At 34.1% G+C, this 26,760-nt stretch overlaps 4 protein-coding genes across 4 annotated transcripts; 3 read left to right on the forward strand and 1 right to left on the reverse strand.

Moving 5' to 3' along the window:
* The first annotated feature begins 209 nt into the window (after positions 1-209).
* Positions 210-3,482, forward strand: LOC116348716 (V-type proton ATPase subunit E). The gene is made up of 5 exons (XM_031779790.1): positions 210-346; positions 466-536; positions 1,082-1,294; positions 1,377-1,703; positions 1,774-3,482. The coding sequence occupies exons 2-5, from the start codon at positions 504-506 to the stop codon at positions 1,879-1,881; spliced, it is 681 nt and encodes a 226-aa protein (XP_031635650.1). The 5' UTR covers positions 210-346; positions 466-503; the 3' UTR covers positions 1,882-3,482.
* A 335-nt stretch (positions 3,483-3,817) lies between these two features.
* On the reverse strand, positions 3,818-5,016 carry LOC116348714 (copper homeostasis protein cutC homolog). Its single transcript, XM_031779788.1, has 2 exons — positions 4,563-5,016; positions 3,818-4,503 (listed from the first exon to the last, which is right to left on the reverse strand). The coding sequence occupies exons 1-2, from the start codon at positions 4,701-4,703 to the stop codon at positions 3,886-3,888; spliced, it is 759 nt and encodes a 252-aa protein (XP_031635648.1). The 5' UTR covers positions 4,704-5,016; the 3' UTR covers positions 3,818-3,885.
* LOC116348715 (dephospho-CoA kinase domain-containing protein) lies at positions 4,938-6,504 on the forward strand. The gene is made up of 5 exons (XM_031779789.1): positions 4,938-5,225; positions 5,336-5,388; positions 5,480-5,527; positions 5,640-5,883; positions 5,995-6,504. Exons 1-5 carry the CDS (start codon positions 5,167-5,169, stop codon positions 6,290-6,292), a joined length of 702 nt encoding a protein of 233 aa, XP_031635649.1. The 5' UTR covers positions 4,938-5,166; the 3' UTR covers positions 6,293-6,504.
* Positions 6,505-7,510: 1,006 nt separating this feature from the next.
* LOC116348729 (regulator of G-protein signaling loco) lies at positions 7,511-26,742 on the forward strand. Its single transcript, XM_031779808.1, has 9 exons — positions 7,511-8,829; positions 8,899-10,284; positions 23,017-23,163; positions 23,239-23,634; positions 23,731-24,552; positions 24,632-24,725; positions 25,320-25,802; positions 25,868-26,164; positions 26,237-26,742. Exons 1-9 carry the CDS (start codon positions 7,708-7,710, stop codon positions 26,539-26,541), a joined length of 5,052 nt encoding a protein of 1,683 aa, XP_031635668.1. The 5' UTR covers positions 7,511-7,707; the 3' UTR covers positions 26,542-26,742.
* The last annotated feature ends 18 nt before the right edge of the window (positions 26,743-26,760 follow it).

Below are 26,760 nucleotides of genomic sequence, written 5' to 3' on the forward strand. Positions count from 1 at the left end.
AAAAAACGTATGTTAACCAACTGAATGAATATATAAATTCATGAAAATAGAAATATCAACAAACTCAAAAGTCAAGTGAAATTGGTTATTCGTTCAAATTCGAAAAGGGCGACAGTGTCCCTCCCTACATTCGAATTATTGATCAGCTGCAAATGCCAGATTTTCGAATTCGAAGTCGAATTTCTTACGACGATAGTCATATGACTTATCAAAGTATTTTCTCATTGATATTTTCCATTTCGATTCAAACAAGAGCATAGACTTGAGAAGTCACACACAGAGTTTCGGTGCATTACTACTGGAACTTCTCTTGATACATTTTTTTCTCCATTTATCCTTTCTTTTTGTAAGTTTTACAAATTCTAATATTGTTTTTTAAATGTGTTCATCTACGTTTAACAGATTAAAATGACAAACGAATTTAATTGAAACATTTTTATTCATTTTCTATTGCGTTGGACATAGATTTTTCCCGAGTAAAAAAAACTAAATACTCCGACAAAATGGCACTCAGCGATGCTGACGTTCAAAAACAGGTGAGTAATTTCCAAATTCAATAAAAAGATTTACGCCTAAGATGTTTGGCAAGCCTATTTCGAGTTTCGTACCATAATGCCATCGAAAGAAACTAAGTTTTCTGTGATTGTGTACATTGGACATATGATTGTGAGCGAGGTCACAAGATTCCATTATTTTTTTCAACTACTATGACTTTCGATATGTCATGTGAATGCGATACGGATATTTGTTTTGCATTTTTTCTCTCTTTTTAATAGAAAAAACCATTTCGAATATTTTATTTATTCACTGAATATTACTTTTAAACTGATAAAATAGCATGCAATTTCTAAATTAATCGATTTTTTTTCTCCGCTAAACCATCAATACTGATCAAATTTTAAGCGGTTTAATTTAATTTAATTTGAAGGTGTTTGTGTGTCACATGATCTCAGTTTGATTGAACATGACATATGATTTTATAGCATTCTTCCCATTTCATCGTGTATATTTCCTTTAAAATGCATCACTTAGTGCAAATAAACTCAATTTTATATGTAAATTTTTTTAAAAAAATCTTTAGATTAAGCACATGATGGCTTTCATCGAACAAGAAGCCAACGAAAAAGCCGAGGAAATCGATGCTAAGGCCGAAGAAGAATTTAACATCGAAAAAGGACGTTTAGTTCAACAGCAACGCCTTAAGATCATGGAATACTATGAGAAAAAGGAGAAACAAGTTGAATTACAGAAGAAAATTCAATCATCGAATATGTTAAATCAAGCCCGTCTCAAGGTTCGATGAAAAAATGTTCAGTGATTTATTTGAAATATGCCGAAAGTGCGATATTAAATGAATTTTGTGTTATACGATTTAGGTATTGAAAGTTCGGGAAGATCATGTTCGTAGTGTATTGGATGAAGCTCGTCGTCGTTTGGGCGAAGTAACCAAAGATCCAACCAAGTACCAAGAAGTTTTGTTGAAATTGATCGTTCAAGGTTTGTTCCAAATCATGGAACCAAAAGCAACCATCAAAAGTCGTCAGGTTGATCAAGCATTGATCGAAAAAATCCTACCAACCGCACTTCAAAACTACAAAGAAAAAATTGGCAAAGAGGTTGTCATCACACTGGACAAGGACAGTTTCCTTCCAGCTGACGCCTGTGGCGGTGTTGAGTTGCACGCCTTGAATGGTCGTATTCGGGTAATTATTCATTCACTTGCTAATCGAAACCGGGATCATTTTGAAAATGAAAAATATTTCCATATTTTAGGTACCAAACACCTTGGAGGCACGTTTGGGTCTTGTTTCAGAGCAACTTGTTCCAGAAATTCGTACTGCTTTATTCGGTCGCAATGTAAATCGTAAATTCACCGACTAAACACTGTTATTACCACTGTTCAGTACATTCTTTTTGTTCGTTTGTTAATTTGTTTATTTGAACCAAACAACAAGGTGACATATTCTTTGAATTTTTAAAATGTAATCAATAATAATAGCAACAACAACAAAAAGCCTGAATAGAAAATTTCCCACAAAAATTCATAATAATACCACTTGCAATCGAAAATAGATCGAATTAATCGAAAATATCACATTCCTCCGACAAAGAAGATGAAAAAAAGAGTGGCAGAGCCTCAAATTAATTCATTGGCATCAATCAAAGTGAACTTTCGATAATAATATCACACAAGTAAAATTCAGTTATATCATCCAAAATCCAAATCAATCCTTCTTCATTTACCGCTTTGCTCTGGATGCTCTCATCCTGGCAAACAAACAACCAATTTTAGTCGAAACACACAAACACGCAATAACAGTTAGGAAAGAGGATTCAACTTTTAAGCTTGCGGCACCGGGCTGCACACCAGTAAGATAAATAATAATTATATATATATATATTTGAAAATGAATGATAAATAGAATTATATAATGAATGTTTCAAAGTATCTACCTAGTTGAATATGATAACAATATGCTGTAAACGGCAATTATAACACTAATATCAACACTATTATTGGAGTATCAAACATAGTTTACTGTAAAATCTCTTTGTGTGCATAATTTACATTCGTAAAAATTACTAACCATTTCATTGTTTTTTTCTCTCAATCGCTGCAGATACTAAGAGCGACGTGTTAGATTTTCGGTTTGGTTTTCTTGCTTTATTTCATTTTACCTTTGTTTTCCAAATCTCAAGTGTGGTTTGGTTTGTAATTTTAAATTGTTTTTTTTTTTAATGGCCAACACTGTGCGTTTGCAGTGACAACATCTTTTGAAAATGTTTTCGCATACCATCTGAAAATTGCTGCCTTTTGTTGTTGTCATCGTTTATTCTTCAAAAAAAAAAGTTTCCAATACAAGACAATTGAACTTATTTTCGTTGCCAATCAGCATCACTTTGCTTTCAATACACCAAATTAGTAAAACAGCCAGCAGATTCGAAATCATCCAATAGAGTCTCAGACTCTATAACAGATCAACATCATATATATATGTTTGCACCAAAATTTGCTGCATTGATGAGCATGGTTTTGGCAACGAATTTGACTTTTATTGACACCGTTTTATGAACGCCAAAAAAAATTTAAAAAAAAATGTTTTTTTTTTATTCTTTGTAACAAATGTGTTAGCTGTGTCTTCTTTTGGTTCATCGACATAACAGCAAACATCCCCTGACAAAATCAACGACGAAAAAAAAAGTTAAGAAAAAATCACTAATGAAAAAATCCAACTAAAAAAACTGTTCATACAAACAATGAAACGATTTATGAAGAATGATCGAGAGACAGCAAGAGAAGAATTGGAAATGTTGTCATGGCACAAAACACTTTTTTAACCCACTTATTGCTCAGTATTCTTTTGTTAAAATTAATTTTATTTCAAACTTGTTTTTATTGTAATTTTGTAAATATGTTTCTCATATGTAAAATTTAAAGGCCAAATATTTAAACTTTGATGTGCAAAAAAAAAAAAAAAAAACAAACAAACAAAATTACACAATTTTCCTTATTCCTCTTTGATCTTAATTAAACAGTGAATTTCAGCATTGATTGCATTAAATGTTAAATAAAATTTGGAGATAGAAATTGCAAATATTATATTATTTAAAATAAAAACACAAATCTATTGGTTGTTTTTCTCGTGAGCAATGTCCACACTTTACAATTGCTTTTTACAGCTTCAAAACCATCAATTTAAATCGATACCAACGACCCAAATATGTATGATGAACAAATGTTGAACAAAAAGCAAACAGCAACTGCATCGATCAGATAAGATCATCAGAATTCATTTTCAAAAAAAAAATATAACCGTTTAATGTAAATATGTGTGAATTTATTAGAGAATCAATAAAGAAACTTTAAGAAACATAAACATTTTTTTACAAATATTTTTTTCCAATAGCAACAAGTTGGCGAACTATTTCACAATTTGTAGCTGCATATGAATTATTCTGAATTTCCCGCTTGATTGCACTTGTATCCGTGCTATGCGATGGAATGTTCTCGACTATCTTTGTCTTCGCAGAAGCGTGAAATTCTTTGCATCCGGTAGTTTGGAGAATCTTTTCAGCGTTGCTTATTGTGATGCCACAGCCCGGCATCACTATCAAATTGTACTGTTTCTCATCGATGTACTTTTTAATGTCAATTAGTTCATCGAGGCCAAGTTCAGCAGTTTCAGCAAAACCACTCGTCAATAAACGGTCAAATCCACACGCTGCAATCATAGAGAGATGCTCGTATTTAAATTCCGGAACAGCCATATCAAAGGCACGATGAAATGTGACTGGCAGTCCGGAAGCATATTCAAAAATTTGTCCGCATTTCTTTATATCAATGTGTCTATCAGCTGTTAATGCTCCAAACACAAAACCATCAACTTTATTCTCAATCAATGCATTCATATCTTTGATGATGATTTCCATATCGGTGTCAGTGTAGTCATAAGATATTTTACCGTGCGGACGAAGCATTGCAAATACTTTTGTTTCTGGAAACTATCAAAAATATCAATCAATTTCGTCTTATCAATGGAATGACATGAGGTGAAACGTACATGAGATTTAACGATTTTTAACAAACCAACTGATGGTGTAAGACCACCTTCACTCAAAGCTGAACATAATTCAATGCGATTTGCACCTCCTTCCACGGCTGCTTTTACCGATTCGAAAGAATCAACACAAACTTCCAGCATTTTGACGGAATTTGAAAAATAAATTGTTTCTGTCTTATCAAAACCGGCCGATATTCTGAATTGTATGTGATTTCACTCAAAAGCAGTAACGTTGATGTTTGCCGCACGTCACATCGCATGTCGCACGCTCATACGCAAGCCAATTTGTGTACAAACTGTACGATAAAAATGGTTGTCATTGTATTGGTGCAACCGTATGCGTCTGTCAAATGCATAGAACGATATTCTTAGTTGACATACGAAATCGCAACAATATTCAACACATTTGTTCAGTTGTGTCAAATTAAATGATTATTATAAATGTGAATAGGCAAACAGAAGTCTTTTCGTATGTTCGCTTACAAAGTGAATTCCATTTTGTCGCATCTAATTTAAATTCATCGTAATTGAACAAATTGTCTCTAAAGTGAGAGACATATAATCAAGTGTTTCATTTCAATCTGCTAAAACACAATTTACCACTATGTTTTTGGTGGCAATAACTGGTGGTATCGCCACTGGCAAAAGTACCGTGACAAAAATGTAATTACACCAAATTTTCGTATAGTTTTTTTTCTATCTATTTTGCTCAAGTGAACATTGCACATTTATTCATTAAACCAATATTAATTTAATTGCATTCTTTCTTTCAGTTTCAAAGATAATGATATTCCTGTGATTGATGCTGATCTCATCGCCAAACAAGGTAACTGAATTAAACCAGTTCATGAAACAATTTAAATTTTTGACTATAAATTTACATTTTTCGCACCAAAAATTAACATCAACATTTAAAGTGATTGACATCAACACCCCTGCTTACAAGCGTATCAAGGCAGAATTTGGTAGGTATACGATGCAAAATAGAAATTGATTTTAAACCAAACTATTGAAAATTAATTGTTCTCCTTTTCTCTTTCGCTGTCTTTTTCTAAAAAAAAATTTTCTATTCTCAAGGTGAGGAAATACTATTGCCAAATGGAGAAATCAACCGAATCGCTTTAGGACAATTGGTGTTCAATGATGTTCAAAAACGTCGTACCCTTAATTCCATTACACATCCACCAATACATCAAACGATTTACAAACAAATTATCAAATATTTTGTGCTTGGCCATAATTTTGTCGTACTGGATTTGCCATTGTTGTTCGAAACCAGCTGGTTTTTGCCATATATTCACAAAATTATTACAGTAACGTGGTGAGTAATTTTTCAATGATTTTCAATTAAATTAAATTCAAATTGTGATTACGTGACGTATCGTTATTGAGAATAACATTGATCCATTAAAATGCGTTTGTAACATTACAGTGAGGAAGATATTCAATTGTCACGCTTGATGGATCGTAATGGATTATCAGAAGCCGATGCGAAAAAGCGAATTGCTGCCCAAATGCCAATCGAAGAAAAATGCAAGCAATCACACTTTGTCATTGAAAATTCCAGTAGTCTGAATGATGCCGAAGAGCAAACTTTAAAAATATTGGAGGTTCTCTTGGAAAGCAACCATCATTGGCGCATTCGTGGTTACATTCTGGCCACGGCAGCAGTCTTCATATCCGGTATCGCTTGGTTACTTAACAATAAGTTCAAGTTTCTAACCGAATGAAATTGATCGTCGAGACCGCACTCAAAATGTGTTGACATAAATGAGAGCCTGCATGCACAATATAAGTTATTTCCAAAAAAAAAATAAGTAATAATTTACATTTTTCATTCTAAATTCGAAAAGTTGTTGGTGTAAGGTTAAAAAAACAACTTGGAACAAATCACAACCAAAAATCCATTCAAGGAATAATAAAATTCTGAAATACAAAGTAATCAATTGTTATTTTTCTTTCTCTCACGCCATTTTCAATTACATCATGCTCGATGAGCATTTATTTTCAATTAAATTCATTCAATACATTTTTCGCAATGTAATCGTTGTCGATTTTTGTGTTTTTTAAATTGAATACCGTAATTTAAGCGATGCACGCACATTACATCGGGCACGACGACGACGGCAAAGACGACAGCACAATCACAGTAGCGCAGGTAGTTTAACACAGACATCAGCCATCTTGGAACATTTGGTTGTATTTTGAACTGTCAACGGACATTTAACTTTGTCTTGTGTTTGCTGTTTGATGCTTGGCTGCACAACACACAGATTTCTATTTTGTTTTTGTTTATTCATTTATTGATAGTGAGATAAATCATGTAAAAATGAGGCATTGTTTATATTCTTTCTTTTTTATTCGCCATCAAATTAGTTTTTTTATTTTTTTATTAAAAAATTCTATGAAAATTTAGTGTAATTGAGAAAATAAATTAAAAAAATGGTTATCGTATAAATCATGATATACGAACAATAAATGGTAACATTCTTAAGCATCTCTAGTAAGTGGTTTTTTGTCATCTCACACACAGCAAGCAAACGAGTTTCTTAGTAGCACTTCTCTTGTTGTGTGTAAAAAAGAATGATGACGAAACGGTGAAAACGGTGAAAAGAAACCAAACGATAGAGAGACAAAACCAAATATATCGTAAAAGAATAAAACGAAACGAAAAAGAAAGAAAAAAGAAACGAAGACGATCGAAAAAAAAATAGTGGAGCAAGAACGGTGCGCTCCAGTGCGAATGAAAAGAAAAGGCAAAGAGAAAGAAGTATAACTTAACTGCAAAACAATAATATACATTTGATATTTGAGATATACATGCATAAATACCTGGAATGCGGACAGGAATGCACATGAGAAATCATTGACTGACACAGCCATTTGGATGCATTCACAGGCACACGCGTACCATTTGTTATTTATCTATGTTGCCAATGTGTATTTTTGAAATTGAAATTGTGAATTATATGTGATTTTATGATAAAAACATATTCCACGTACCGTGATAGCATTCTCTAAATGAATTAAATCGAAATTGTGATTTGAAACTATGTTGACGTAATTCTTGTAAAAATTGAATTAAAATTGCTCGCAGAAATTGTATGAAAAAAAAATTAAAAATTAAATTAAAGAATTCCACAAAATGCATCATAGTCGTCGACGAAAAAAACAACGTCCAAGCTATGGTAAACGTATCGTTGATGTGTGTCGTTCGGTGAATGGATTTGGATTCACAATATCAGGTCAACAACCGTGCATCTTATCATGTATAGTACCAAATTCACCTGCTGACACAGCTGGTTTACGCACGGGCGACTTTTTAATTTCGGTTAATGGCGCAAATGTATCGAAGCAGCCGCATGAAGTTGTTGTCCAACTTATAAACGATTCAGTGGGAACGATTCGCTTGGCCATTGCGGAAAATTACTTTTCAGACAGTTCAGACGATGATACCAATTTTGCTTGGCAAAATGATAGCGCCAAGAGTATTCATGATAGTAGATCGAGACGTCCAAAATATCCACATCATAAAGTCAAAATGGTGAGATCACAGCAACAGCAGCAGCAACAACAACAACAACATCAACAACAAAACCAACAACAAACTCGTCGAAAATCGGAGCATGAACAACCATCGGCAGTTGTTCCATTTCCGCAGACGCCTGATCATACGGATGGAATGTCCGCATATAACATAATACACTCGGCCCAAGCAAGCAATGACAGAGATATAAAAAATGTTAGCGCTATGGTGTCATCGCTTAAGAACGACAACAATAATTGCGACGAACCCAATTTATTACAATTGGAGTATCGAACGGTGGTCGGTTATTTGGGTACCATTGAAATGCCAAAACAAATCGGATCGAATTCAATGTTTCAAACGGTTCGAAGTTGCATTCGGAAAATGCGCCAAGAAAAGCGAACACCGACCGTGATTCTTATGCAAATTTTACCCAATTGCCTAAAATTATACAATTCAGACAATGTGCTATTGGCCAAGTATCCAGCCGCACGACTTAGCTACATTAGCAGCAACAATAATAATAATAATGGCAACGGCACAGCATCGGCAGCTGCAAATTGTGATGGTGACATGCGCTTCTTTGGATTGGTTACATCGTCCACCTATAACGATGGCAAAGTATGTGATTGGGGCGCAAGCAGTACAACAGCCGGCAAACAACCAGAAGTGATTGTTTCAAATAGTTGCCATGTCTTTGTAATTGATTTAAAATTAATTGAGCATGGTGATCATTTCACGGTAAGACTATATCATGAATGTGTATACTTATTACATATAATAATTACATATTTTCTCTGAAATTCACAGCGAGCTGAACAATTTTCAATAGTGTGTACTCGAGATCCAGTTACGAATTGTTGCTTAGAATTTCCAAGTACTTCTGAATATGTTGTGAATTTGATACGAATAATGTACGCATTAAATTCAGATCATGCCAGATCGGCCGATCAAAGGCGATCAGTGCAACGAGTTCTTGATATAAATGCACGTCCACATCATTTGCGAAATCCAAATGGCAGACACAATTCCCCTCAGCCGAGCAATCACAGTGAAATCACCACCGCTTCAAGTAATTCAGACTCTGGAATCGGATTTCACAATGATTTTACAAACGTCTCCGATCGCATTGTGGTGATTGATTTTCCAAATCATAATGGTCATAGTCAGCAACGGGCAGCCCCACGATTGCCGCCAAGTTCACAGCGAATGGGTCGATTCAGTGAGCGGCCAGTACCATTTGGAGCGGAATCGGTGCGTAATATTCGATCAACAATTAACGTTCAATCAATAAATGATGTGCCAAGGCCCGCGATATTTCATTCAAAGTCCCGATCGTTGGACTATACATTGAACGATGAAAACCATTTGGCCGGTCCGAGCAGAAAATCAATGCCAAATGCTGCTGTTCATCTGGTTCGTGCCATGCCAGATCGAATGACACCAAAAATGCCATTGCAAGAGAATTGCGCTTCAATGCCAAACTCACCGATCAAATACGAACGATACGAGACGATTTTTGGCACCGATTCAGAAAAAACCATTTCCGATCAACAAGATCAAATTCCTCAATCGGACGACGAAGATGAGATTAGTGATTGTCGAAGTAATTCAGCAATGTTGACTGCAAGATCATGCGATGATCTCATGATAACTGCTCGAGCCCATCAATTTCCAAAAACTCGTCAAGTTCAACAAATACTATCATCGTTTGATGATGTTTCACTGTTGGGTGAAGCGCCACCACCTCCATTACCATCACGGTCAAGAGTCAACAACCAATCGGCCGACGATGATAACGGTGATTATGTATTTTTGGCACCACAAGCACCGCCACTTACGAAAAAAGCAAAGAAAAAGAAGGCATCCACATGCAGCGGTGGTAACAAATCAACTGGCACAAGTACCATTGATGAAATCCTCTCGTATAAATTAAGCCCAAAAGTATTTGGCGTTACAAAACCAAACCATGGAAATAATAAACAAACAAACAACAAAGCCAAGAGACGACTTTCTGTTGAACCAAAAACAGATACAGACCGAAAAGTGTGCTCCATTAAAAACCGTGATTTTAGCATTTGGGGCAGCCTACAAGACTTGGAAATGTTGAATCGCTTAGAAATTGGAAATTCAGCCGATCAACGCATTGGTCGACGTGATTTCCTTGAGCCAGCTTATAGTGAACCCGATCTACTGGTGAGTTGACTCTTTTTTTTTTCTTTTAAGATAAAAATAAGTAGGGCAAAAAATACATCACATGACATCATATCTCGCATCATATGACTTTACATAAATTATTACAAAAATAAAAATCCAATGGAATTTCATATCAAACTCTTACCGTATTTACAATGTTCGACGTAATGAAAATCACACCACTATCATCATTTCTTATGATTCGCAGTCTAAAAGTTCAGTTAAATGGGAATACATTTTTTTTGTGCTATCAACGTATAGAAAAATGTTGGTAATTTTTGATATTTTTATATTTTTGAAACATCGAATGTATTGTACGTTGAAATGAATGGGGTGTGAAATCGCGACTATTTCCTCTGTGAATAATAGCCATGTGAGCACAATTCCAATGTAATAGTACAATAATTTGAAGTGGAGTGAATATATATGGAATTGCGGTTTGATTACGATTCGGTTCGCATTTAACAGTGAAAGCAATTTACGTCAAACACATGAATCAGTGCGATAACCTATTCTAATTGAAAGACTAAATAAGCGAATGTAAACATTCTGGGTACAACAATATATACTCAATATTTTAGTAGCTGTAATAAAATTCATGACTCAAAGGAACATATGAGGCGGCATTATTTGTGATAAGGTTTTAAATAGCATTTTTAGCCATTTTGTTGGAAAAAATATGGAAAAATATAGAAAAAAACAAACCAAAGAATACCGACAGTACTTCAGTTATCGAGGCTTGTTTATGAAATTCACACTGAACTTTTTAGTGTTCGCTCCATTGAATAGCAACTAATAGGGGCGTTTTTTTGTGTAAATGTTCTGGACATCTGACCCAGTTAGTGATTTGTAAATTGCACATAAAATGAGTTTTTATTTAAAATCAATGATACTTTGTGTGCATGGAATATTCGGAAATGACGAAATTGAAAAGAATGTAAGTCCAGTAGTATTATCCGTATTTAAATCATTTAAGATGTTTATTAGAAGAGTTATCCCTTCTGGTGAAACTTTTCAATAAAGTACTAAAGATAATGAATGTAAAGACAATGGCAAATAAATTGAAGAAAAAAAATTCAAGGCTATTGTTGACCAGTAAATAACGTCTTATCTCTTTGGCGCCAAAGTGGCAAAAAAATGTGAAATATTTCTGAAACCAGCATCTGCAACATTCAATTAAAGATCATGTTCACTAAACTCGATTTACATTTTGCTTTCCATGTACGTGCATATTTTCTGGTTAATAATTGCTCATCGAATCACAATGCTATTAATAAGGCTTCAGCCATTAAATAGCTATTTGACATTGAAAACGAAGCGAAATATCGATAGAACAGATGGTAAAAAATTATCATTATTCCAATATAACAGTAGATAGATAAGAGTAACCAATACCACAACAACCACACATCAATTTAGCGCACTTCGAAAAAAAAAGAATCGTTTATTTGCAATTAAACCAATATTGATTGTCTGCATTGAATGTCGAAAACAAAAATGTAATAAAATTCTATGTTTGAGAGTCAATTGGCGTTCGTTAGAAGCGTTTGATCGGGAATTCAAATCATCAAATAGCACTTGTAGTGCAGACGCATGTCTGCGTTGAACATATGCCGACCATATTACGCACATACACACATATTTTTCTCACTAATTGTAACGAACTTTTTGTCATTTTCTCTATCTTTCACTTTACACTCTACACTTGAATTTATTTCAATATATCGTTTTCTTCGGTTTTTTCTTTTTTTTCGGTATTCCGTTCGCAACGGATATTTTCGTGCGGTGCATACGTGGGTTCGGTGCATTCATCCACCTGTACTATTTGCAGCAGCGAGAGACATGCATTGCAGTCCGATACACTTGACCGCACACACTTTATGCACCGGCACATTATTTAAATTACATTTTATTCATAAAACATCGGTTGTCGGCATTTTCACCTTTTCCATTTCAATTATTTTTTCCACTATTTTTTGTCTTCTTCGGTTTTAATGCTTGTTTTTCTGTTATTTCTTTTGTTAAAACCAAATGTATATATATATGTGTCATCTTTTAAGCATCAGTATCGTCAATAAAGCGATCAGTTCCAATCGAATCGTTGAACAGTGTACATCATAAATAGCTAAGCTACTCAAACGTAGATAACAGTTTGTAGTACACTTGATTCGCTTCGACATTTGAGTTTGAAATATTTGAAAAACAAAAAATATTTTCAGGAAAAGTTCATTTTTAAACAACAAAAACATAGTTTAAAACACAAAAACCCAAAATAAAACAAGTTGTTTGGTATTAATGACAGTCCATTTGTATTGCGAACCATTGGTATGAATCATCAATTTGCGGAAAGTGATTGTGTATATCATTCGAAATAGCTCATTGACGGCAAAAAAAAAACCAAAGACAAATACATATTAGTATAGCTACGATAAATTGGCACATTGCTCTCTCAATCTCGAGTACTCTGTGATACTATAGTGAAATCGATATTGATCGAGGGGGAAAAAGAAAAGAAATTGTTTTAAAAATGGGCACGAGCGCATACAAATGATAGTGAATTTAGTTCATGTTATTGAAATTAAACGACAACCTTGTAACCAGTTTATACATATTTATCTGTCAATCTGTCAACCATTGATCTTTATGAAAATATCTCGAGTTTATTAGTTTGGAATTCGCTCTCTCTCTCTCTCTGCGTGTGTATGTGTATTGAGATGAATTAAATACAATTTCAAATGTGTTGACAAGTAAAATAAAACGAACAAGCAAAAAATGATGCCATTGAAAAAGTCAGCAACGCTCAGTAATTGTGATTATAAAAATCTGGCGCGACAGTATCAAATGTCTGGATCAACTGTAGATCCACGTCCGAAAAGAGGACCAGATGTAAAAGTTTTGATTCAAACATTGAAAATGAATCCAAAATTGGAGCCAAATTCAAGTGATCATCGTGCAAATGCTTGTAATCCAGCAAAAATGTTCAAATCTGTGATTCAACGTGCAAACGATTCTGGTTCAATGGATACAAGTCTCGAATATAAACCTTTGGCTATGCCAAAATCAACACAAAACCATAAAATAGCATACTTTGACGAATTACGTGAAATATTTAAAGAAAATAAAAACATTCAAATAAATAATGTGCAACAAAAGATCGGAACACCATCCAAACTACCATTTGCAAATCGAAAAAATCTGCCAACTACACCGATTGATTCAGAATCGAGACCAAAGAGTAATAATAATGCAAGCAATAAGCCAAAATTATGTGAAAAATTCATCGAAACGATTAAAATGAGCAAGAAAATGCCAGCCAGTTCGACACCATACCGACCAAAGCTTGACAACCAAACCAATAATAATTGTAAAGGTGAAATAAACTTGATGACGCCCTCGACAGATGTTCGATTCATTGATTCTGACACCGAAACAATCGATGATGATTTCAATAGTAAAACATTGGTCAAGTGTTATTCGTTAACACGGGCATCGTGTCGTCGAATGTCTTCGTTTCGAAAATCCTTTCGAAAGCAAAGTATCAAATCCGATATTTTAACGTCAACTAGTCCAACATTTGAACGACGATCTCTTTTTTCGTCATCTTTCAATGGAACTTCGAATCGTTCGTCGATTATTTCTACGACGGAAGTATCACCATTACGTCGTCAACGAAATATTAAAATTAAAAATTCGAAATTTCTTAACTTTTTCCGGCCGTCCAGGGTCTATGCAGAAGATTCAGAAATGAAATATGAAAGCAATTTAACACAAACATGTAACAATTTAACGGATCTATTGGCAAAATCAAATCGAAATTTTGAAGAATTGGGCTGTGCGCCGCTTCTCACAAAAGACAATATATCAATTTACAATGGGAATGAAGACGAACTGAATGATTGTGATAAAACAATCGAATGGGATAATAAATTTGAATTTTCCTATATATGTGAACCGTCTACGTCGGATATTGGCGACGAAGATGATTTCGAATGTTTTTCGACAACAGAAAGTGAATCAAAACTTCAGACTCACATTCCATTTGTGAGAATTTCACCACCGTCCATTGAATCCCGTGAAAGTTATTACATGAAACAAGGCAACGCCATCGAATACAACAGCAGCGCCTTTTCACCATTTCGACGTTCAACAAGTGATCCGGCATTGATAAGACTGGCTACACATTTCGATAAAGAGCACTTGGGTTTGAATGATGGAAACGACTTCAACGATCCATTAGACTTTTATAACTGTGCACCAGGAAATATTGTAAGTGATTTAATAGCTACTTATTCATCGATCCCATATATAAACCGAAAAACAACGATATTATAAATAGCGCTTGTTGTCGATTTCCTTCCTCTGCTTTATTAAAAATAACCAAATGTAAAATGTCGGCGTCATAATAGACAGCGTAATGCAGAGGAAATGAGATTCAAACTCATTGACATTGTTAGCATTTATTAAAGCATCAAATTCGAACGAATTTATTATTGTAAACGTAAAATTACGGTTCATTCGAATAATGTATCTCCACTTTTTTTTATGACAAACAAAAATAGAATCGTATTTCAGTTATACCCCGATGATGCACAGCAAATGTGCATCGAAAATATTTCGCTGAATGTTGCAAACATATGAATGCATTCCGTTTCTCTGGAATTCTTTTTATTAAGTAAACATTTTATTCTTGAGTCATACAACCACAAATGATTTTAAATTTATTTTTGAACGTTTGACGCTCGATGCCGAGCCCAATAATTAAAAGCAAAATCGTCCATTCCAAACTGGAAATAAGTTCGAAAGTTTAGTTTGATCGGGTAATAAATGTAAGCTGGTAAAACATCATTTTTTTGTGCCCATTAATTAGTTGGTTTCGACGCTGAATTTGCATACGCATTTCTGTGTGAATGAATTGTCATGAGTGTGTGTCGGTACAAATGCCATATTAACGCATGTATAATGTGGGCAAATTGAATATCCGATGAAAGCAAACGAAACGTTTATGACACATTCGTTGGTAGCATGTGTGCAACGAATAGAGGGCAAATACAACACAAATGGAGATTTAAAAGTGAAAATAGCAATAATCAAAGCGATTGTTTTGCTTTTATTTCTTTGCTTCATTTGGTTGCGCTGCTTCGTTACAAACGCATATGCGAAATCGGTTTGTTCACATGTGTGCTGTTAGCACCTAGTGAATGAGTGTGTGTGTTTTTGATTCACGATCTTCATTCACGTATTTTTGTCTCTTTTGTGCGCAAACTGACAATTGAGTCAAACCATAGTTACTGCATATATGTGTGCTCATTTAGTCTGCTTATTTGATATCTAAAAATGAGTATTCGCGATTGTTACTCTGTTGTGTGGCAGAGGACACACAATGTACAAGCAATTCGATGGTGTAGAGCGCAATAGAAAACAAAAACAGAAATACAGACACAATGCGAAATATATCGGTGCGCGTAAAAGAGAGGATCGAACACAAAACGTTACGAAATGGAAAAGAAGCTGTGCGAGCACGTATGTGTGCGTATTTTGGTTTAAAATTGTTCGGAGGCCTTACTGAAACCGAAGAAAATTGTTTCAGTTTAGTTTCAATGCGAGAGCGGTTACAAACACAAATCGCGATAAATAACTCGTTTGTTTTGGTTTTCGTTTCGTTTTTTTTTTCCCTCTCTTGTGTCTCGTTCGGAAAATAAACTGGAATGAATGATTTTTTATTCTCACATACAGTTCACTGCAACTTCGCCAACAATCAAAATGTATTCCCATCAAATGCTATTAGTGTTCTAGTTCTAATTTTAAGTTGAATTTTAAGTAGTTACCATTACATTCGAATTCGTTGCTACACCAGATTTTTTGTTCGATGTGACTGATTGCTGCACAGTGATATAGTGTAGTAATTCTTGATTTTCGTAACATAAGTGATCGGATCAATTTAAGTAAAAGTATTGCTCGGAAATATATGAATTGCGACGGAATAAAATAAAGAAATGAAAACAGATTTCATACGCATGAGAGTGAAACTCTTAAACGAAATTAAAGTAATGAGAAAGAAAAATCTGTTTTTGAAAGTTTAATAACCATGCATAATCAAGTGTAATTGTGAGAAACGATTCCAACATACGTACTCATTAGGCATCGTGCATCGCTATGAAAACCGTGTTCCCAACAGCGATCTGGATTGCTTTACTCAATAATTCCAATCATTCAATTTTGTCGATTGCAAATTGCAGCTCAGATTGTCTTACTGTGTGTATTAATTGTGTTTTGTTTGTTTAACGTTTCATCAATTTTCATTCATTAGCCGCGTCAATTTTGCAACGATCGATGGTATTTTTATGAGTTTAACGTAAACAAACATATGTGGTTTGAAAAGAAGTTTTCACTTGCCGCCAACTGAATTCACGCAACTTGCATCAATCATTTTCACTTCTCTCGCAAAAGCCGCTTTTTGCTGCAATTTGCAAAAAGCACGCACAAAAGGCACCACAGTGAAGTAGTTAATCAATCTATTGTTTTGATTTTTCACTAGAAACTGTACTGTAAGATGATGATCGCCGCTGTTGATTGCAAATCGAAATCATGTTTTGTTTAAAAATCGAAGTGGTGTGTTTGAAAAGAAAATAAACAAAACAAAATACTGATGCAACATTTGATAGCATCATTCTCATAAACGCTTACTTAATTGGATCGATATATTTTTTTTCCATACAATGTATTTGAATTAGTTGTTTACTCTTGCGCATATTCAGTGTAATTAAAGTTACGATCAAGCGACATTAATGGAAAATATGGATGATGTTGTTGGTGCTTGTTATTGTTTTGTTAACGAAAATCAATAAAAACAAGCTCAAACGGCTCGATCGGCTGAATAAAGAAAGTTTTATTATTAAAAAATGATACGATTTTGCAAGCATTTATTACGTTGAATTGAACCGAAGCCACAGTCGAAATCCATTGTTCAACTTGAGCATTCTCTCAGGCAAATTCGATACATTTTTGGGTGAAAATTGATCGATATGAGTCCGCGTTCAAAAGAAGAATACTCGATTACGGCCGCTCTCGATTTAGATCATCACAGTCGAGCAGATATATTCGTTTCGAGCAAAGGCGATGAACTGTGTGTAATACATAGTGTATTAAATAAAAAAATTGGGGTCTTCCCTCTTCAAGGCATGAGAATTAAGTACCACATATCAAAGAAATTGCTCTTGAAACTACGTACATATTATTGAGTTATTCCGGCACATTGTTTTCTGAGATAGAGTGTGTGTGTGTTTGTTTGCTGCGCACAATATTCGAGTGTTGTTTATAAATTTGATGGTTTACACGTTCGGCAACAGTGCATACAATGTTTTCTGTAACAACATTTTCAGAAGAAGGAAATACAAGTAGAAAACTAGCAGTTGAATGGCCGCTTTGCATTGTGATCACATGATTAAGTAGAACGAAATTATTTAGTGGCTTTTATAATCTCTTTTTTTCATCATTATATTTTGAATTTATCTAGTGAAAAGATACATTTTCACAATCCGTATGAGAACTTTTTTGGCCCATTATAACACATAAATTCAACGAAGTATTGTTCCACCATCACCCATTCAGTAAATTGAATAAAAAACAATCGTTTTAGCTGAATTTTTTTTTTCGTAATAGAAACCTCAATCAAATAAATCTGAAAGAATCTCGCATTTTGATTTTTGGCATAAATAGTATATAATAGCTCATTATGATATCTAATTCAACTTGAATTGGTGGCGTCAAAAAGATCGCAGTCAGACAATAGCGTATTCAAATGCCAAACATAAACGATTCAAAAAAATATTCGATGTAAGTGAACTTGATTGCATACGAAGTGAAGGAACGTGGGCATTTTTTTCATTCCATTCATATTCGATAGACAACGCATGAACTAATTTCGATGAGCTGACATTGCAAATCTCCAGACCAAATACATATTCAATAAATAATAATAATGAATTTAATTCGAGTAAAAATTATTATATGTCATACACACACACACGCCTTCAATACAAACATTGTACTAGTTTTGTCAATTGCTCGACTTTCTTGGAAACTTCAGCATATTTACGTGAATAAAACATGTCGTTTTTTGTTGTCTGAGACAAAACATTTCTTGTTTCTCGTTCGTTGTTGGTTAGTGTGTTTTTTTTTTGTTTAGAGTTGAACAACATAATTTGTTCGTATTTAATTAAAATGTAAGATGAACGAATCTCGAGAGGGAAAGAGAGAGAGAGAGAATGAAGTGTGCAAAAATGCGAAAGTCATATAAATGAATGCATTGGGAGACGTGATAAAATGAAGGCGACACTGCAGTCGACAGCGAATCAACTTCAATAAAATGATCAAACAAATGTGCGCATTTACTTCAGTCAGTCGTAAATGTGAACAATTTTCAAGCGCAGTCACATACAAAATGAATGGCATAGGAAAGAATATGTCGCCATCAGCTCTTTTCCATCATGTCTGTACATGTTGTGATCCATGTTGTTATAATACATATATCTCTATTTATATAAAGGAGTAAATGCTCAAGTAGTTATCACTTCGGCCCAAAACATACATTATTATCTTAAATAAATCAGTGCTCAAGTCAGCATCAAAGATGCCACAAATGGAATCATATAATTTCAATCTATTACGCTTCAACATACCATGCAAATGCTAAATTATACGAATTAAAATGAGCATAAGAATGCGCACTGAAAATTTGACGAAAAAAAAAACACACAAACACACACATGCCGTCATTAAGCATCGCATATGGAATAAACCAGTGGAAAAATTTCATGGTGCTACAACAGAAAAATGTTATTTCGTTTCATTCATGTCTCTATTGCTGCTGCAGTGACGATAATTTCAGTAGTAAAAATGCGGGATCGTTTAGTATTGCACTACATTGGTCGCATCAAAGAGTAAATAATTGGCTTAGATATGACATCTATAAAAATTTAAATTTAAACTAAAAAGCAAAACACAAATCTCCCACTGATTACCCAAATGGACTTTAAACCGCTTACCACATAAAACTATAGCGCGTGTTTGTTTGTCTTCATATTTTGTGGATGATCTTTGTCATTGATGAATATTTGGTGCGGCATACAGACTATTGACGTTCTTTCTCAATGAAAATCCAAATATTCCTTATCGAATTGGCCGTGGAACGGGAAAAATAAAAAATAATGATAACCTTTTTTTTAGATATGTATGGAATGCATTTATCGAAAGATAATTCATGTGCTTAACTTTGTCAAACCGAAATAATGCAATCCATAATTCCATATTTACCTTTACTCTAAATATCAAAACAAGACTTTGCTACAAATAAACAATACATACCATATACTGATAGTAGCTTCTACCATTGTTCTGATGAAATCATGTTTTTGTAGTCGTTCGGGGGGGGGAATTTATCACTTTTTTTTTGTACAGAGATAATGCAGCTCTTATCGTACAATGTATTGCACTCTAAACAAAAATAGTAATTCCAGCATACTACATATGTATATTACTACGTTTTCACATATCATTGGCACATAAAAATATGTAAATTTATCGTTGAAAGAACAAAAACAGCAGGCCTGTAAATTTTGTTTGCATTTCTTCTTCTTCCACATTCCTCGTACACTATCTTTGATCTCTTTCTTACTTTATGGCCATAGCCTGGCCATACACATTACCATTACATTTGACTCAATAGAAACACTGTGTACAACATTCATGCAAACTAAAAACAGAACATAAGCCACATTTCGGTGTCGCTAAACAGGGGAGAAGTCATATAGATTTTTTTTGTAGAGCATATGTCGGCCAGTGCACATTGAACTCTGGTGTAGTGCGGATCGTGTGTAGAGTTTGTTCATTATATCTTCTATTGACTCAGCCTTTGACCGTAAAACTAACGATTGTGCATTCTAGATTTTACATATAAATTAGGTGCGATGGATTTTAATATAGACCAAATGAACTGAAAAAAAACTGTTCAAAGTGAAATAGTGAAAAATAGAGAAAAAAATATGGAAAATCTGAGTGATGTTTGAAGTAAAATAAAATTGATTGGCCAATCGAAACAAATACAAACAATCATTTCATTGGAATATGAATCTACGGATGTGACATTATTTAACGAGATTGTATTCATTCTATCAAAGTTTTTTAAAAAAACAACGAATTATCTACCGCACATACGAACACAATAAAAATGTTCTCAAATTGCTCAATTCGCTGATAAAGTTAAATCGTGTGAACCCAGAGAAAATCGCATCACATACGTTAATGGACATTAATAAGCAATGCCATTTAACAAGTGGAACAATTTCACTTTATACTTAATCGTCAAATCAAAATCAATTTAGATGTTAAAAACATTGTTTACCCCATTCGCAACAACATCAACGCAAAAGCAATCGGTGGCAACAATGATGGTCACATCGCATGACATCAATTTTGTTATGGGTTTCATCAAAGAGGAGGAAATGTTCTCAGCATCGAATGCAACGATTTCAACTAGAACACCTACAGCAATGTCCAATGTAAGCAAACCGACTCAGATCTTCATTTCTGTTCATGTTTATCGTGTCACTGTTAACTTGTTAAAGGATTATCATTTGTTTGTGTATAAAAAAAATGAACGTTGTCACATCTAAATGATCCAATAAATAATGTTAGTTTTGACTTGAACCGATCAACATTTCCAAATCGGGAAATTGTTTAAAACATTTCTTTTCGATAAATTACAACAAAAATTCAACAGCATCTGCCCACACACATCAGAAAAAAACAATAAAATTGAAATATTTTTTTTTTGTTCAAAAATGTATTGCAAATTGACAGTTGCTATACATCTCAATGAACGAAAATAACGGGCTCCTAGTTTGACTTGATGTTGCTAATGAGTGTCTCACAGTGTTGTACTCATTCAAGTGGTATTTCAGTCTTGTTAATGATTCTCTGAATAACGGCATACAAAAAAAAAAAAAAAACAATTTATAAAACCGTCAGCATGTATGAACTTGTTCAATAAATTGACCCCCATGATTTCTGTTCAACCGAAGTTAATAAAAGCAAGCCAAGTGAATGACAAATAAAAATGTCGATTTAATTATCGATTCAATGCATGGTTATCGACACATTCGCCATGTATTCGAATTGATGTTTATGAATGTTTGCCTCTTTCAATCTGGTTTGTTGTGTTGTCCAGTCAATCACCTACGCAAAATTTACCATAGGTGGCCACCATTTTCACTACTTTCAATTCTAATACGCCTTCAGAATAAATACTATCATAAACGAATCAAACTGGACATTTATGTTCTCTCGTTTGCTCGTCGTCACTTTTTTTTGTTGCATTTTAAATTTTACTAGTTAAATTTCATTATCCAAAGTTATGCGTTACCAGTTTCCGTGTGCGTTTTGTTTTTAAAATGGATAAATTATTATCAGCTGTGGGAATGGACAAAATGATGTGAACGTTTCATTTGTAATGTTATGGGTGTTCATTCAGGCATGAAAAAAAACACATTTCATTAGAGTTGATCTTAGAGCACCTGCTGTGACCATAAGAATTATTACAGTAGTCGATTTTAGTATGCATCGTTGACATGAGGAGAAAAAAAAGACAGTGTAGACAATCACATTACCGGTACACGAGAACTGTACAGTTGTATACTTGCCATTTAATCAATTCATGCTGCAAACCGTAACGTTCAACAATTCCAAGTACAAAACGCATGTCGATTGAATTGAACGAAATTCACGCACATTCAATGACGACGCCAGTGCCGTCAGTAGCTGTGTACCGTGAATACATTTTGTGGCCCTAAGCAAACAATGATTGCTGTTGTTTCTTTTTTTCGTTCGTGCTTTTTGATTATGCAAAAAATTTCTATTTAATTTGATTACGTGCAGTGAATAAATTACAAGAGATGTAATACACAAAGCAAAATTCATTCAACAATCGGTTTTTTTACACTTTCTACATTGAATGAATGTAGTGGAGAATAACATTTTTTTTCTTTCGATTTTAAAATCGATACCGAAACGCACGAGAAATATACCACACGTACACCGACTTATATAGAAACTATGAGTTTAGTATGTAATTGTAACTGTCATGTTTTTCGCATGACCAAACTACGACGGCAACGACAAAAGGTTATTTCAATAGAACTTTATCTAATAAGCAAAATACATTTTTTCTACGTTACTAGTGAAATTGCACAAAAATATGTGTCGAGGCTAAAACTAAATGTGTGATGAACATTAGATGACTTTGAACTTTTTTAATGTCGCATGTCTGTAATTAAAATTTATATTTACTTTTCTGGATTCGTTTTGTCAAGTTCATTTTTTGAATAAGGATAAACGATCGGTGAATTGATTCAATTGACTTATGCCCAACAAAAACGAGTAACTTGGTTTCGTGCAAATCGAAATCATTTGACAAATTTGCAATCATAAATGATTTGTGTAAATCGTTACGAAGAGTGTTCTTAATGACATGGTCATAATTTAGTTTGATAAAATATGTAAAAAAAATACTTAATTAGTCGCCATTTATTTGAATATGAGTTTTTTTATGATGTATTTGAAAATCTAAAAAAATTATATTTAAAAAAAAACGATGCCAAATTTAATTTGTATAAAAAATATGTGAGAAAAAAAGTCGTTAATATTTTCTCGTCTTCTTTTCTTTATTTATTCTTGCAGACTCGCACATTGCCAAATTCATCATCGCCGTTTCGACGTTGGGGCCAGTCATCGTTTCGGTCACGTTCAAACGATCTAACACCAAATAATCTAACAAATCACCGGCCATCTTCACTAGTAGCCTCAGAGAATGATGTTTATTCAAAGGTAAGAAACCGCATAAAACTGACATTTTTTTTTTATCGCAGATCATGTAAATAAACTTTTAAACATTTATTACAGTCGGCAAATAATGATGATGGTACATGTTCGTTTAAGAGCAAAGGAAGCGACTCTCCTTCGGCGAGTTCAACCACGGTAACGGTTGGCAACGATTCAACCAGCCATGGTGTTCAAGTGTGGGGAAATTCATTTGAAAAATTACTGGAAGATGCGGCCGGTCTTCATACATTTGCCGAATTTCTGAAAAAAGAATTTTCAGCTGAAAATATTTACTTTTGGACCGCGTGCGAAAGATATCGAAAAATTGCCGACCATGCGCTCAGAACAAAAGAAGCGATTGCTATTTTTTCAAAGCATTTAGCAACAGGCGCATCGGAACCGGTTAATGTTGATTCGAAGGCAAGAACTTTGGCACAAGAACGACTTAACTATGCCGAACAAGATCTATTCGTACAGGTAATTTTACATAGAACAATTTAAAATAGAGATGTTATCATGCCATAAATTCATGTTTTACTAACCGATTCAATTGATGTTGTCAATTCGATGTAGGCACAAAAACAAATCTTCAATTTAATGAAATTCGACAGTTACCAACGATTCATAAGATCTGATTTATACAAAACATGTTTGGCAGCTGAACAACAGAAACAACCATTACCATATCCTGGTCATCAACTAGACCCAAGTTTGCGAACCTCAATGGAAATGTGCGAAAAATCTGCAGCTATGGCCACATCATCAAAACTAAAGAAATCTCTTTCAAACGCCGAAGACCGCCGAAGAAAATCATTGCTTCCATGGCACCGAAAGACACGATGCAAATCAAAGGATCGCAATGAAGAATTTCTACGCAATGAATCAAATAAAAATACAACACCGGCCAATCAACATTTGAACAAAAATGTACATCAATCACAAAATGATATACACAGTTCACGTAGCTCTTTATCTTCATTTGATGCTGTGATTTCGTCAAGAGCAAATGGCTCAATTTCACCGGTGGGTTCCGGCGATGATTCACCGCCACGTAGTTCTTTGTGCCGTGTGATACTGTCAGATGGTGCTACAACAATTGTACAAACCAGACATCATGAGAGTATTCGTACTTTAATCGATCGATTGCTGGAGAAAAGGGGAATTTTCTATGAGGCATATGAAGGATTCATAGCCGGCACAAATAAACCGATTGATCTTAATGTGGCAAGCACATCAGTGGCCGGCAAAGAAATATTAATTGAGCAACGTGTCGTTTTTAAATTGGATTTGCCAAATAAAAAAATCATTTCGGTGAAAAGTAAACCATGCAAAATGATGAGCGAAGTTCTCAAACCAATTTTGCAAAAATACAATTATCATCTGGATATGGTCACGGTAAGTGAATTTCATTTAAATTATAGCACTGTTATTTAGACAAAATAATAACTAGGAATTTTTCTTTTTAATCGCACAGGTGTACACCAAAACCAATTCAGAGCCATTACCAATGAATGCTCCAGTTACGTGTGCCGACGGTCTTCGTTTGCAAGTCGTATTTAATGACGACGGTGAGTGAAAATAATTTTCGAAACAAAACAAATCATTATCGCGTCCATTCATTGTATATGTATATAAAATCATCATTAGATGAAAGGCAGACGAACACTTCAGGTTTATATTTGTACATATCTTAACATAAAATAGGTGTTATTTCCAACAAAAGAACCATCTATGTATTTAGCTTTGTTCAAATCGTTAATTAAAAAAAAATATATTGAAAACGCAATAAATATTTGGAAAACTAAACTGTTTGGGGCTTTTTTTTAACACAAAATTAACTTTTCATTCCGTGGCGGGTCTCTTTATACCTTGTGGCTATGTTCTGATTGCTCACAGTTCTTCATTGCATTAACTCTATTTTAGTTACATTTTTTTTCTCACACAAAATACATATTATTTAGATTTTGTTTTTGTTTTGAGAAGTCTGACTTGTGGTGTAAGTCAATAGTTATACATATAGTTAGTTATCACTTGTGATTCACCTTGAATCATGTCTATTTTGAATGGTTGGTGTCACCGGTGCCAACGTCAAAATTATAAATGTACACTTTGCCTATATCAATCATCATGTTGCACTGATCCAAATCATTTTCCGCTTACAGTTCAGCAGGAAACTACGCTTAACGAGATTACCAATAAAGTATTCAATGAGTTAATGCAGAAAAAGACTGATTTACAGTCAAAAAACATGGACATTAGTCAAGGTTCCTCTTTACAAATAAATCAACAACAACAGCAACAACAGCATATACCAAATCAGTCGGATGACTGGTGTTCAGAGAGCAGCTCAGGAAATTTTGGACAATTAAGGCAACCAATTGGTAAGGGTCGTTCTCTCGTCCCCATAAATAAACAGAGAAAATTCTCTGTAACACCATCATCATCGAATGTTTCAATATTAACATCAGCCAGCTCAAAAGATAACACAAGCACATCATCAAAAACAATAACCGATGGAAGCAATTCGTTGACCATCAATATTGTGTCAAATGATGAAGCCAATAAAAAGCCGCTTATTGCTAAATGGAAAACTGGTGTTCGAGTACAGAACGCATCCTCACCCACCACAACGCCGGAGAGTAAAGGTAAGTTTTAAAAATTCAAATGAAAGTAAAGTAAATAAAATTGTAAAATTAAAAAAAAAACTTAGATCTGCTCGAAGGATTGAAACGTGCTCAGCGCTTTCGATTAGAAGATCAGCGCGGTACGGAGATAAATTTTGAATTGCCGGATTTTTTAAAGGATAACAAATGGAAAAATAGAAAATCATCATCAACTGATGCATCAAATTCAAGAGATATTAGTGACAGTGAAACGAATAAAAAACCAGCCGGAAAAGCACCACAACCAGCACCCAGACTCTCAATAAATCGAAACAATTCACACGACAACAGTGTATACTCCGATGGAGATAAACATCAAGACCCATATAGTTCACATAGTCAAGGTATATATGCACTTTTCTCAGGAAAATTCATTCATTCAACAGCTAATAAAATGGTAATTTTCATTTAAATAGGATCTGAACAAAGTGATAGTTCACCACAAAAGTATACGAATGGAACGGTGCCACCACCATTGCCACCAAAGCCAAAAATCAAGCCATCGTCTTGGGCTGGTAATAGCAATTGGCAATTAAATGATGCAATAAAACACGATGGAAATACAAGCGATTCACAACAGAATCTCTTAGCTCACAGCATACGAAATGTAAAGGCGCCAATAGCCGATCGAATCAATATGCTGAGTGCAACAATGGCCGATAAAAAGATGACACAACCCCGTACTATTTATTTCGATCGAATGAACAGTAGTTTTGTGTGAATTAAAAATTCCATTTCATAGTTAAAAATTTTGCAATGAATTTATGCTGTCATAAGATTTTGTGATCAGAAAGTTTATAATTTTATCAAAAGAAATTATCATCGTCGATTGGATCGATGCTTTTTTATGAGTTATTTTTTGAAAATAAATTCACTGTCTTCGCCATTCTTTTTTTAAAAACGAACCGAATATATTTTTACACTCGATTTTTATTCTAAT

Source organism: Contarinia nasturtii, unplaced genomic scaffold (assembly GCF_009176525.2).
Source record: "Contarinia nasturtii isolate CC-2019 unplaced genomic scaffold, AAFC_CNas_1.1 Cnas_scaffold_2678, whole genome shotgun sequence".
Taxonomy (NCBI): Eukaryota; Metazoa; Arthropoda; class Insecta; order Diptera; family Cecidomyiidae; genus Contarinia; species Contarinia nasturtii.

What these genes read in the sequence shown, in the direction of transcription:
- LOC116348716 (XM_031779790.1), top strand. Translation starts at nt 504, where the DNA reads ATGGCACTCAGCGATGCTGACGTTCAAAAACAG. An exon ending in ATGCTGACGTTCAAAAACAG is followed by an intron (nt 537 to 1,081) that starts GTGAGTAATTTC and finishes AAAAATCTTTAG; the next exon opens with ATTAAGCACATGATGGCTTT. An exon ending in CCTTGAATGGTCGTATTCGG is followed by an intron (nt 1,704 to 1,773) that starts GTAATTATTCAT and finishes TCCATATTTTAG; the next exon opens with GTACCAAACACCTTGGAGGC.
- LOC116348714 (XM_031779788.1), bottom strand. Translation starts at nt 4,703, where the DNA reads ATGCTGGAAGTTTGTGTTGATTCTTTCGAATCGGTAAAAGCAGCCGTG. An exon ending in TAAAAATCGTTAAATCTCAT is followed by an intron (nt 4,504 to 4,562) that starts GTACGTTTCACC and finishes TATTTTTGATAG; the next exon opens with TTTCCAGAAACAAAAGTATT.
- LOC116348715 (XM_031779789.1), top strand. Translation starts at nt 5,167, where the DNA reads ATGTTTTTGGTGGCAATAACTGGTGGTATCGCCACTGGCAAAAGTACC. An exon ending in AAAAGTACCGTGACAAAAAT is followed by an intron (nt 5,226 to 5,335) that starts GTAATTACACCA and finishes TCTTTCTTTCAG; the next exon opens with TTTCAAAGATAATGATATTC. An exon ending in TGATCTCATCGCCAAACAAG is followed by an intron (nt 5,389 to 5,479) that starts GTAACTGAATTA and finishes CAACATTTAAAG; the next exon opens with TGATTGACATCAACACCCCT.
- LOC116348729 (XM_031779808.1), top strand. Translation starts at nt 7,708, where the DNA reads ATGCATCATAGTCGTCGACGAAAAAAACAACGTCCAAGCTATGGTAAA. An exon ending in AGAATGATGTTTATTCAAAG is followed by an intron (nt 23,164 to 23,238) that starts GTAAGAAACCGC and finishes CATTTATTACAG; the next exon opens with TCGGCAAATAATGATGATGG. An exon ending in AGTCGTATTTAATGACGACG is followed by an intron (nt 24,726 to 25,319) that starts GTGAGTGAAAAT and finishes TTCCGCTTACAG; the next exon opens with TTCAGCAGGAAACTACGCTT.